The 13,584-nt window shown below is 37.9% G+C and overlaps 1 protein-coding gene across 7 annotated transcripts in view; it reads right to left on the bottom strand.

Moving 5' to 3' along the window:
- Positions 1-13,584, bottom strand: part of BCAT1 (branched chain amino acid transaminase 1) — a 102,448-nt gene that overhangs the window by 23,294 nt on the left and 65,570 nt on the right. For all 7 annotated transcript variants that reach the window (XM_087442675.1, XM_087442673.1, XM_087442670.1 and 4 more), the window contains 2 exons: positions 9,936-10,099; positions 3,392-3,534 (listed from right to left, as the gene is read on the bottom strand). In XM_087442675.1, the coding sequence (XP_087298801.1) occupies positions 3,392-3,534; positions 9,936-10,099 (307 nt within the window). The remainder of the gene's footprint in view (positions 1-3,391; positions 3,535-9,935; positions 10,100-13,584) is intronic.

The raw sequence follows: 13,584 nt of genomic DNA, 5'->3' as shown, positions 1-13,584 counted from the left end.
TTTGCAATAAATAGCTGGCTAGCTAGATACATAAATGTACGGATCTATATGTGTGTGTATATGTGCGCACACAAACTACATATAGACAAACATACTTCCAATGCCCCCAAACTGAACCTTTCCTAAAGCTTGCTGAGCTCTGACTATATAAACTTAAACAGAAACAGCGGCCCTGCATGTGCAAATGCAGTTTTGTAAAATATATTTAACACCCAGACTGTAACCACTAGCCTGAGGTCAAGGAACAGAACATCTGTTTCTCTGGTTGCGAGACAGAGATGATGACATGACAACATTTGGGTGAGAAATATTCATTTTCCTCTGCAACCACAAACATGCTTAACAAGAGCCAGAACTAGCTCCAGATTGCCCAACTTGAGGAAAACAGAGCCTACAAATGTAGCTTGTTTTTGACAGAGAAATCATTTTAAGGAGATGAAGAATTTAGAACCAATAACAGCAGGATGCATCCATGACTTCCCAAAGTCAAGCACTAATGGGAACCAGGAATGTGGGTTTGCCTAAGTGCCTAAACACCATTAGCACCATTATTCATTTGTTCAACGAATATATACTGAGGGCCTCCCATGTGCAGTTGGCTCTTCTAAGCACTGTGGATACAGCAGTGAGCAAAACTAAGATAATTCCCTGCTTACTTTCTAATATACAGAGGAGAACAATTATTATGTTAAATAGTATGTTAGACTAGGGAGGGAAAAAAAGAGGGAAGGCAATGGGGAGTGCTGGGGAAGGGAGGTTGAGATTTTCAGTAAGGTGTTCCAGGAAAGCCTTACTGAGAAATGGACATGTGGGCAAAGACTTGAAGTAGGTAAAAGAACAAGCCATGCAGGCATCTGAAGGAAGAACACTCCAAGCAGAGTCGGTACATATGCCTGATGTCCGAGAAGGCTCATGGGGCCTGAGTGGACTGAGCAGTGTCACCACTCATTGCCATGATCCTTCTCCCAAACTAACTGTGAACCCAACCACAACAACTGGGTCTTATTCTCAAGGTAGCTTCAGTGGCCAGTGCAAGATAAAAGTGTTTTTCCAACAGTTAACAGCAAGTGTGTGTGTTCAATTACTCATCAACAGAGTGAAAAAGAGAATTCAGGGCTGTGGGATCTTACCACCAGGGTTGCTGTTACTGGAATCAAAACCCACATGAGTTACAGGCCAAGTGCCACAAATTAGTTATTGTGCACAGTACTGTGCTGTGAACACAGATTATCTACTTGATCTGTCTTTCTGAGGCAGCCATCTTGTCCAAAACGAACAGTGAGCGTGGGTGCTCATGGGAAGATGGCAGGTTACTACTGAAAGAATTCTGCTTATACCTCCTGATGGTCAAGTTTGGGAAAAATCAATATTTTGCTGATTTTCAACTCATTATTCTTTGTATTTCCTTAAAACCACATGGTATAAATCAAAGTTACTAGAGTCGTTTCAATGCCTTTTTTTCTTTTAGCCCAAAGGTTATTCCTGACATTCTACTTACCTCTTTCAGAGTACTATTCAAACATTTATTCCATTTCCTTTCTCCTTACTTCAGATTTTATCTGATCTGTCAGGTGAACCCTCAAATTGAAGGAGCATAGTCACATTAAAACTAAAATTATCTCAGGCAACCATAATCTGAATAGTAACTCTTAAGGTCTTGTATATTTTGTAAGAGTCAGAAGACAAATTCACTCATTTCTATTCTGACCTTTAAAAGCCACAGTGGAAATGGTCCATGATTATTGTTTGGATAAGGGGTAATTTTTCACCAGGACAGTTTCTGGTGTTTCTGGTTAAATCATGTAGCTCTGATTCAGACTATGCTTAAATTTTGACATGTCTCATCCATAAATAATGATGGTGCCACTTCTGTATGATGTAATTGTTTTTGTTCGGGGCTGTGTGGGGTTTTTTTGTTGGGGGTGGAAGTGGGGGTTGGTGGTGAGAGTGGGCAGGTGGGAAGAATGAATTGAATCAATTTATTTTCTCCTAAGTACAGAGTTCAACACTGGCTGTCATCTTTCAAGCATAGCTTTTGATATATGTCATATGCAATAACTCAAATTTGGAAATCACAAATATTCCAGCATAAATTTTGTTTTTAAATAGTGCCAAGTACAAACAACAGGAATGAAAGAACGAGCATGATCTGGCTTTTCATATGCCAAGGATTACCAAGGGCCAACCCCAGGACAAGGTGTACTCACCACACCTTCTGTTTATTCTACCTCTGACTTGAATATAAGTCTCATCTTATTAGTCTCTGCAACTCATGCTCAAATTAGTGCATACCTCTGAAGTCAGCCACTTCTGAATCACCATTTTCCTCTATTTGTAGCCAAATAACAAAGGAACAATAAATAGAGGCTACTGTAGATACTTTAAAATAAAAATTTCATTTAAAATTTTCACATGAAAACAGTATTGAGACGTCATAAGAATTTGGAAACTTATCATTTTACATTTCTAGTCTCTATACTCAGTACTGTGAAATAAACAGCCTAAGAACAAAAATAAGCCTAAAAATATGTTTAAATTTTTTATGACTATTAAAATTCTAATGGAAATAAATACACATATCTGTATTTTTCCCCCGTTACTGGACATTTAATCCAATACCATAGACATTGACAACACTTCACCGAACCCCTATAGCCTGCCAACTAATTAAAAAAAGAATAGCAAAGAGAGGTAATGAGCATTCAGAATATTAAAGGTAATAAAGGAGTACTGATTTTTATAGTAGACATATATTAATAGTCTTGAATGAACCAGGATCTAAGTGTAATCCCAAAATAAACTAATTTGTCCTTAAAAATAGTGTGCTTGAATAAAATGAGCTCCAGAGTAAATCTGGAAGGCTCTTGATGTATTATCAAAATATATAGAAAGGGCAACAGTTGTTTAAAGAATTATAGCAAGAAAGTACACTAAATATCAAATCAGTAGACTATGCTGATTACTATAGAATGTTATACATATGCATAATGTATATGTAAACTGGTGTATATGGTGACTATATATGTAAATGCATATGGTGAATGACCATTGAATTGATCTGAGACTTATCTACAAATGTAAGGGATTTCAGATAGGAAAACTGTTAAGAAGATGGCGAAGGGGATAAGGCAGCAAATATTCAAACTGTGGAGATTTAAATTCTTCAAGTTGATATCTCAATAATAAATATATCTAGAGCCAAAAAACAAAAACAAAACTTTTATAAATTCTGTAAATTTAAACTCATTTGTACTTGGACAGCAAAATCAGTGGCTCTTAGCCTTTGGAATTGTGCTACTTATTGCCTTGTTCTAAGGTTCTAGTCCTTTTCTTTCCAGTCCCATTGAAAATGACTGAAAAATAGCAAAGAGCTGAAATGTTAGTGGATTACCTCCATCTTCATTTATCCAATAAAGAAAAAGATTCATAGTTCCAACTTCGGTTATCTGATTATCCTCTCCATAGAGCCACAGAACCTGCTGACAGCCGTTATCCATTGCTTCACATTGGGCAAAAAGACCTGAGCCATAATTCCTTTTAAGAAAGAGGAAACATACTGATTATGAATATACTACCCCCTATCTTCCATACTAAGATTCTCAAGTCTTTAACTTGCACGTGGATGTAGTCAATGTACTATGTTCTTTCTATATATATATATATATACACACACACACACACACACACACACGTATATATGTAGGTCTATATATTCTCTAGTTAACTTCACAACATTAAAGGAAACTCATTAGAGGACCTAAATGATCTAATCACACTCATTTGAGAGAGAGAACAAAGCAAAATCATGGAATCCTAACTTGAAAAGTAGAGATAGAAGAACACAGGTAAACAGCCAAGTTAATGATAACAGTCAAAAAAGTTACTATTTTTTTCTCATACCAAACATTTTCTACGAATTATTTCATTTAAACCTCACACTAATACTATGAGTTAGCCACTATCATTATCTCCAGAGTTCAGATGAGAAATTGAGGTTTAGGGAAGTAACTTGTATCAAGTTACATTAATTAAGCAGCAGAGCGCCAAGCCTGTGCTCTCTTAACTCAGACCTTTCAACATACCCAAGAAACATCTAATGTCCAATGTCCAAATTCTCCAAAAGGTGGGACCCAATGTTAAAAATCCTGATTTTAACCAAAAAGTACTCTGAAAGCCCATTTTTCTCAACCTGCACTATGGCATCCCAGATTATTCAAAATCAAAGGAACATAGCACATCTTCCTGGATTAACAATTTAGTTTAATAATATTTTAAATTTATTATCTTTTATTAAACTTCAATGGGAAAATTATGAAGTATATTACAAAATATGGATGAATGTCTTAGATCAAACATGAGAGTCCTCAAATAAACGTGATGCTTGCTTGCCTCCCTAAGCCCCTGGTTGTGTAATTCACTGTCCTTGGCTTTCAGAGAACATTAGCAAACAAGTTTGAGAAGCACTACCATATGATAGTCAGGGCTAGGAAATAAACCCTAGATTCACTCTTGGACTTTGAAGCCCCCAGAAGTACACAGAAACAATCAAACATACAACAATAACTACTCAAACCATTGATGTTATCTTCTGCAAAATACCAACCTAGGCCTTTTAAATGATCTCTTTTACATCTGGGCAAGATTAAAATGTGTATGTAGTATTGTCTAAGTAAAAGTGTAAGTTAAGCACAAGAGCCATATATTATAGTGGCTATCTGCCATTTCTATCTGCACAGCTTCCTTTTCCACTAAATTCTCTTTGGCCCTTTGTATGGAGCCAAGTCATTCTGCTTCGGTTGACAATCATAGCATCTTGCCCTGCACAACTGAACTAAAGGGTGAGCATGTAACCTAAGCTGCTCATAGAAGTCCTTCTTTGAGTTCATTCACTCATTCTTTTTAATGTATGGAACCTGAAAGACGTATTTTCTCCCTTTGGGGGTAGTGGTCGCTTGTCTACTAGGAAGTAAGCCTGGCGTCTATTGTGTCCATGATCACCACCCTTCATAGGAGAAGGCATCTGAAGCAGGAGAGCCCTAGGCTAAGGCATAGCCAGAATCTATGATAAGAGATGAAGAGAGGAGGGAAGGAGAGAGTACAGAGGAGAGGGAGAGATTGGGGGTTGGGGATGGTGGGCAGTACACATTTAAGGGCAAAACAAACTTGGCAATGATTTGAGCCCTTAGCAGGTCCACTGCTACTATCCTACTTACACGAGCCAATCAATCCATTTTCTGCTTAAGATGGTTTGAGTTGGTTTTCTGACTTGCAACTCAAAGAATGTTGACTAGTAACAGAAATATTTGACAAAGCTATGGGAAACAGGAATTATACTATATGGCTATTGCAATCTGGAGCATGATGAGATTTACTCACACCAAGGCAATGTTAAGATTCATTGAAAAGACCCTCAAAATACATACTTCGAAATGCAGATAACAAAATGTAAATAGCTGGTCAATCTAGAGATAATAAAATTCTGGTATATAGGAGTATTTTATTTGTTTAATGACCATAAAAAGTCAGATCACCCATATTCAGAACAGATGGTAAACAGGCAATAACTGAGTTAAATTATGAATACTTTTTAATAATAAGTATAAATCAGACTGCAGGGGGAGTCCAGTGGAAAGAGCGTGGGTTTGGGGCCAGCTGGCCTGGGTGAAGCTCCTGCACTTCTATCCGGCTATAAAGAAATTTAATCAAGCAAGTCAGTTCAAATTTTTGTCTCACTGAATTCACCTGGCAAATAAAAATATCTGTTTTATATACTGCATAGGGTAGTTTGGAAAAAATAAAATAATAAAAATAAAAGCTAAGAAACAGGTTATATAAGCCTGTTATATGAAATGAAGTTTTATAAAAAAATAACTATTTTCATTTACTCTTCTCTAGTTCATAGACACAACTGTTGAGATTTTACCATGTCTGAAAATTAAGAAATGATTTCTCTCATAATTAAAGTGCGCTTTACTCTATTAAAAAACACATAGAGAATTTTCACAGTATGAATATCTAGCCTTTCAAAGAAGCTTCTAAAAAAACCCACACATACTTTTGAGAGTATGGCTGAATTACAACCATGGTTCCTCAGCATCATGAAGCTACTTGGGCAGGAAAAAGAATTAAAGATCTCGACTATCCTAGAGCATTGAAAGGAAAAGGGGGTTTTTATCTGTTTGATTGATTAATTTACTATTATATTCTATAGGTGATGTTTTTCTCCAAACACAAGTTTTTCCTCAAACTTCTCTCTCAGGTGTAAACTGTATCACTAACGTTCACAAGGTAATTGATACATTGGTAGTATGGTTGGGTTTTCTCCCATGTGCTGCCATAATTTAGAATAGAAACACATGTCCTTGGAGGAAAGAGAAAAATGAAAAAGAGGGAAAACTGTCTACATAGAAAAATTTTAACATAATTTTAAGTAGAATAAATATCTGGGAGAATAAAGATATTAAATACATCCCTCCAAAAGAATAAATTCTATTGCGTGAAATCCAACTGACTGCTCCTAAGATAAAGAACGTCCAGGAGTTGAAATAAGAAAGTAAGAAAGCCTTATAATATCAACTATTGTCTGTTGAGAAGTTACCACCTGCTGGGCACTAAGTACTTAACCCCATTATTTCATTGAATCATCTAAAAACAACCCTAGACTTTATTATTCTTTTGAGGACTTGCAGGAAGAGAGGACTTAACTGTACAAGATCACAGATATAAGTGTGTGACTCCCAGGTATCTTTGGTTCCCAAGCCCATGCCATCAACTGCTAGGTTGTAACACCACATTTACTGAGAGTTTCCTACATGACAACATGGTCCTCGGCACCTTATTATTACCTCACTTAATCCTCACAGGTACGGTGGATATTATTACCCTGACTTTATAAGTGAGGAAACTGAGGCTTAGAGAAGTTAAGTAACATGCCCAAGGTGGTTAGGTTTTTAAGTGAGGTCTTTCTGACTTCTAAGCTTGAACTCAAGTACAGAATGAGAATATAAGGAAAAAAGAACAAAATTAAGATAGAGAGAGAGAGAGAGAGAGGCCTAATTCATTCCAAATTAACTAAGAAACTAAGAAATTTCCTGGGAAGAAAGATGTTCCTATGACGAAAGACCTTCTTCTAGCTCAGTGTTTCTCAACTTTAGCTGCACATTAAAAAAATCCTGATGCTCAGGCTATTTATCCGCCAGACCAAATAAACCAGAATCTCTAGCGGTGAGACCCCAACATTAGTATAGATCTTTCTCGACTTACGATGCCTCATAGACCCATCATAAGTTGAAAGTATTTTAAGTCGAAAATACATTTAATACACCCAACCAACCGAACATCATAGCTTAGCCTAGTGCTCAGAGCACTTACATTAGCCTACAGTTGGGCAAAATCATCCAACACAAAGCTTATTCTGTAATAAAGTGTTGAATATCTCATGTAACTTACTGAATACTGCACTGAAAGTAGAAAGCAGAATAGCTGTGTGGGTGGAGAATGGTTGTTAAGTGTATCGGTTGTTTCTCTCATGATCACGTGGCTGACTGGGAGCTGTAGCTCACTGCCGCTGCCCAGCATCACGAGAGAGTATCCTAGGGCATATCACTAGCCTGGGGAAAGACCAAAATTCAAAATCTGAAGTATGGTTTCTACTGACTGTGTATTGCTTTCACACCATCATAAAGTTGAAAAACTGTAAGTTGAACCATTCTAAGTTGGGGACTGTCTGTAGTTGGTAAAGCTCCCCAGGTGATTTCAATTTGCAACCACAGGTGAGAACTGCTGTGCTAGAACTCTCCTCAGCCGTGCACCATTGTATTACTTTTCTCACTAATGTACATTTAGAAATAAAAGGATGATATTATCTCTGGTGGCTTCAAAATAGTAGAATCATCTTAGAATTAAAAAAAAAAAATCCTTCTCTCCCTTCCTCAGATTCACTTAGATAGAAAGCAGAAAGTTCTTGAGCTTACGAAAATCAATAGCTATTTAATAAATACCAATTGATTACAGAGGTGCTAAAAAAAACTTGGAAGGTAACTACTGAATTAATTAGGTTTAAAAAAGAGGAGTTATACACAAACCTAAGGTTGCCACCAACTATCTTTGGCAACTAAATAGGATGATACCAAATGCAAAATCATTTGTTTCCCTTGTACTTCTCCTGGTTTGAAGCATAGGAGTAAAGAGCTTTGGAACTTCTTGGAAACAATAGGCAGCTGGGATGAAAGTCCATCCTTTTGGTTACCACCTTCCCTCTAGCCATTTTTGCTTGTATTTATGAGATCACTCACTAAGAGATTGCAATTCAACTTCCATTGACCATGGTCCACCTGAGCCTAATAAGTCAAAGTAATAATTTATTTTATAATTGACTCTATTTTTAGAGCAGTTTTAGGTTTACAGAAAAACTGAGCAAAAAGTAGAGTTCCCATACACCCTATCCCCTCACTTCACTTCCCCCTATTATTAACATCTTGCATTAGTGTGATATACTTGTTATAACTGATGAGCTAGAAGTGATACACTATTATAAACTAAAATCCATAGTACCATTAGGGTTCACTCTTTGTGTTGTACAGAAAGTATTAATTTCTAATTGGTTTATAGAGATTATGTATTCTGTGATACTGCATTATATCATCTTTATAATAAATAACAACCCACATACCAAAACTAAAGATTTCCCTGCAATTTCTCAATGTCCCCATGTTATCTTTTCCCTGGGCAGGTAGGGGGAGCTAGAAAGCAAGATTTAAAGAAGAAAAACTATTTTAAATTATTACCTCTTCATCAACATTGCTGATTTACTGTAACGTGCACTCTAAGAGAAGTTTTAACAAAGTCATACACGTGGTATGCAGTGGTGCATCTGCATGTGCTCTGTGAGGAAGTCTGAACAAGTCAAAAAGAAATCAAGAGAGTCAACAAAAGTGGCTTTTTCAACCTGGCTAGCCCAGGACATAGTCAGGAAGGAGTGTTCTAAATGAGAATGAAAAGCAAGCAACTTCTTAGCTTAACAGACTCCATTAGGATTTCTCTGCCACTGAGAGCACGCAGTTGCTAAAAATGCCAACTGTGATGACGGGACGTAGAATTTTATAACCACTTTGTTTTCGTAGAAAAGAAAAAAGAAATACAGAAAGACTACAGAGGGGTCAAAGCCAGCTGTCAGTGTCTTTCTCATTTCCCAGCAGCACATCATTTGACTCTCCCAGGGCTCCCTGAATCTACATGTTTTACCAGAGCCCAGAAGACTGCCATTGAGCCACCTTCCAGGACTGCTGCTGCCCTGGGTATGTGATACACATCAGCACTTGATATACACAAAGGAAGAGCCCACGCTGGTTAATCCAGCTATTCTTATTCACCCAGAGGGGCATTCTCCATTCACAGCCAAGTCCACCCCTGAAACTGTCTAACACTTCTCAAATGCTCTTTTATTTCTAGCCAGCTACATATGGCCTATGAGACTGGCCTGACAGAGCCAAGGCAGGGCTGTCCTTCAGCCAGTTGGCAGCAGGTATGGCTACAATCTGTGGCAATGAAGACAGCACTTCAGTGAAGCAGGCACCTTCCCCAGACAGGACTCCTTGGAGCCAACTGAGAGCCTTGGCTTCGGCACCAGATGCTCTCTAATGCCAACCATCAGCCTGCAGCCAGAGGACCAGCTTCCAGGGGCAGATCATTCAAAGCACAGATTTGATTCCTGTTTTAGTTCCTTATTTTAGTTCTTGCCTACGTGTCACATTCAATGTTTCTCCCTTATTAAAGATTATCCTTTAAACAACTAGCAATTTAAAACACTGAAAACTAAACAAAAATGACCATTACAATCTGAATATTAATATATGTACTTGTACTGACGTGAAATGGCAATAACTAAATGGTCGTGAGGGACTCTTCCCTTTAGAGAGAAACACAGACTTACTTACCCTCCCATCTTGCAGTCCCCAGTCCCACCTTTCCAGGCTCTTACATACTTCGGATTGGCCCACAGCGACACTGGACTAAAGGTTCCACTTGAAAAATAAGGTCCCACTGGGCTCAAGATTACAAAGATCAGGGCTTTGGTAGGCTTCTTGACTCCAAGAGAAGGCTGTAATAAAGTGAAAGCACACACAACTGTTAATTTCAAGTGCAGACACCAGTCTTAAAGTCTAGAAGAGATCTGTAACTATCTCCCAGAAAGAGCCATCTAAAGACAGGAGCTGTTACTTCTAAAGTTGAGTTACACAAAGCCTGAGGGTCTTTACGAAGAAAACACCAAGAATGCAGTACAGTCATGTGCCTCTTAACAATGGGGATATGTTCTGAGAAATGTGTCGTTAGGCGATTTCATCATTGTGCAAACATCACAGAGTGTACTTATACAAACCTAGATGGTATAGTTTACTATGCACCTAGGCTATGTGGTACTAATCCTATGGGACCACCATCGTATATGCGGTGCGTCTTGACGGAAAGATGTCGTTATACAGCGCATGACTGTACTTAAGTTTCATTTTGCTTTGCTTTCTGAGTTGTTATGATTTTAAAGGAAAAGCAAATTTGTCAGATTTTTTTATTAATGGGGTTTTTTAAAAAGTACATTTTTAACAATTAGCTATATATCATCTTTCAATGTTGTAGTGATTGGGAATTGAAAAAGGGAAGAACCCAGACATGATTTTAGTCTTTGGGGGTGAAATATAGTATTTGCATCTCTAATTTCCCTTTCTGTTTTCACAGACTACTGACCAGTTCAGGACATTCCAGGGCCTCTAGCAGGTGGTAGGTATAGGGGAGTGTGCCATTACCGCATCTAACTGACAGGTACCAGACAGGTAACATCCTCCCCCCAAAAAGGAGAGGATGAAGAACTCAGGAACTTCTATCATGAATGACAAGGATAGAAGATGGCCTTTCCCACAAACTCTGGAAAATCATAAGCCAACAATGCAAAAATCATACAAACTCCTCTAGTACAAAAGCAGTCATAAGTAGTTACTGTCAGTTGTTTATTAAGGAGGAAAATTGAGAAACTGAAAGTTTTGAGGGCTACATATTAGAAAGGCAAAAAAGGTCACTGGGCTATCCTGTGCAATTCAAGACTACAGGAAGAAAACAAGGCAGGGCTATTACATGAAGAGTCTTGGGATATAAATGCTTGTGTCCAATCTTCACCAGACCTGGATCTGGCTGGCTAGATGGGCATCGGACTCCGTCATGGAAAGAATGAGAGGAGACTCAATTCCAGCTGATTTTGTGTAATGTTTGATGAAACCGGCTGAAAGTGGATCCGGGGTATATTTTTGTCTGAATTTCAATTATATCTCCCCCTCTACTCTTGGCTCAAGGCCCCTCGCCCACTGCTTATGTCCAGATCATCAACAATCAGGTAGGTAAAATATTCGTGAGCATAAAGAAATGTGTTTGTCTGTGTGGACACTGATGCCATCTAAAAGGATGCAACCCTTAGGAAGTGGGGAGATGATTCCACTCACACTCCACGTGAACACTAGGACCAAGCAGGGCTCGGGTGGCCACAAAGCAAACGATAATGGATGACAGACAACCAAGTTAAAGAAATCAGTCAGCAAGCAACAACAGGTTTTGGTTTTCTGGTTGTCTAATGGGGGATGAAGAGGACTCCCCTACCAAAAAGAGTGAGGAGCCTTGGGCCGGCCCCGTGGCTTAGCGGTTAAGTGCTGGCGCTCCGCTACTGGCAGCCTGGGTTTGGATCCCGGGCGCGCACTGACGCACCGCTTGTCCAGCCACGCTGAGGCCGCATCCCACATACAGCAACTAGAAGCATGTGCAACTATGACATACAACTATCTACTGGGGCTTTGGGGGGAAAAAAAGGAGGAGGATTGGCAATAGATGTTAGCTCAGAGCCGGTCTTCCTCAGCAAAAAGAGGAGGATTAGCATGGATATTAGCTCAGGGCTGATCTCCCTCACACATACAAAAAAATAATAATAAAAAAAATATTAAAAAAAAAAAAAAATGAGTGAGGAGCCTTAAAGCTTCATTTGCCTTTTTTTGGTTTTATTGTTTGGAAGAGAAAACCTTGGAATAATATACATATCTGCCTTCCTTCCCAAATCTGATAAAAATTGACTATCTTATCTCTACACTTTTATTTATCAGTTAAGTAAGTATACCTCATATCAGAGGTGCTTTGAAGCTTAATATTTAAAAAAATTTTATTGATCTTCCTAATGAGGAATTAAGAGAAGCTTCTCAACATAATTTAGAAATACAATTTGCAGGACACAGTCTCAATAATTTACCTAGAGTTTCTGAATAAAACAGCTTATTTGTGGACAAACTAATAAGCATGTCATTAGATATCACAAGAATGCCTCGACTTTTCTCACTCTGAACTCACGTATTTTTTGCAACCTACATTATATGAATAAAAGTATCAATAACTCATCATCACGGAAATTTTTTCCTGATACATTTCATATTATTCATTTCCTTCCCCCTGATTTTAAGTAAGTAAACTTGCATTTATTCCACTAGGTGGCAGTATAGAGAGTACAAATGAAAAACAGAAGAACACTATGCATTAAACCTACTCCTGGAAAAAAAATATCTCCATAAACCTTTAAGTAATACTTTTATTCTTAGCCAGCAGGTAAATTATAGACTAGAACTTTTCAATGCTGAGAGAAAATGTGTTTATGTGTACTAACATTTTATTTTCTGAAATTTAAGCAAGGTCAACTCATGTTTTACAAGTACTTCAAGTATTGGTGTTGATCACAGCTTAGCCACCTTCATCCTTAAATGATTACTTATATCAACTGTCTTATGAAAAGAACTCTGTGACTTTACTGAAAATGGTCGAAAATGGTCACACTGCTCAAAAGTAAGAATAAATCAAATATAAATTTATGTATCAGGAAGGGAACTACGTGATTAGATCTGTTTCTACTCTCAGGAACTGTTATTTGTTCCTTGTCTTAATTCTCCCTTCTTTCCTGGAAAGCAATTTAAATTCTGTGCTACTGCGACAGTTGAGTAGTTTATTATATAACATTAATCAAATGGCAATGAACAAAACTCTATCATGATAGGGTCTGACTTCTGATCATATAAAGCAAAAGCCACATAAAGAGAAAATATGGAAGACAATAGCTGATAAGTTACTTAGACCCGTTTCAATAAGTCTTACTTTGATTAATTTTTTTATTCTTCTCTACTAGTTTCTTGGATTATTTCAATACATAAGGAATTCAAAGAGGTTTTTAAGAAACCTCATGAAATATGAGGAGTATAAAAATCTCAGATACAAAGTTTACAACTTCTCAAGGGACCACACTGACTTTGAAGTTGAAATTCTGATGTGTACAAAAAAATAAAGACTCTTTTTACTCTATAAGTTATACCTTGCAAATAACAAACACATGTACTGTATGAGGGTATTAAATATGTGTATAGGGTCGGCCCCGTGGCTTAGCGGTTAAGTGCATGCGCTCCGCTGCTGGCAGCCCGGGTTCGGATCCCGGGCGCGCACCACTTCTCCGGCTATGCTGGGGCCGCGTCCCACATACAGCAACTGGAAGGATGTGCAGCTATGACATACAACTAT

This window comes from Ceratotherium simum, chromosome 17, assembly GCF_057802395.1.
Source record: "Ceratotherium simum simum isolate JZ-2026a chromosome 17, ASM5780239v1, whole genome shotgun sequence".
Taxonomy (NCBI): Eukaryota; Metazoa; Chordata; class Mammalia; order Perissodactyla; family Rhinocerotidae; genus Ceratotherium; species Ceratotherium simum.
Note: the sequence above shows the minus strand (reverse complement) of the source record. Positions and strands in the feature narration are given on the sequence as shown.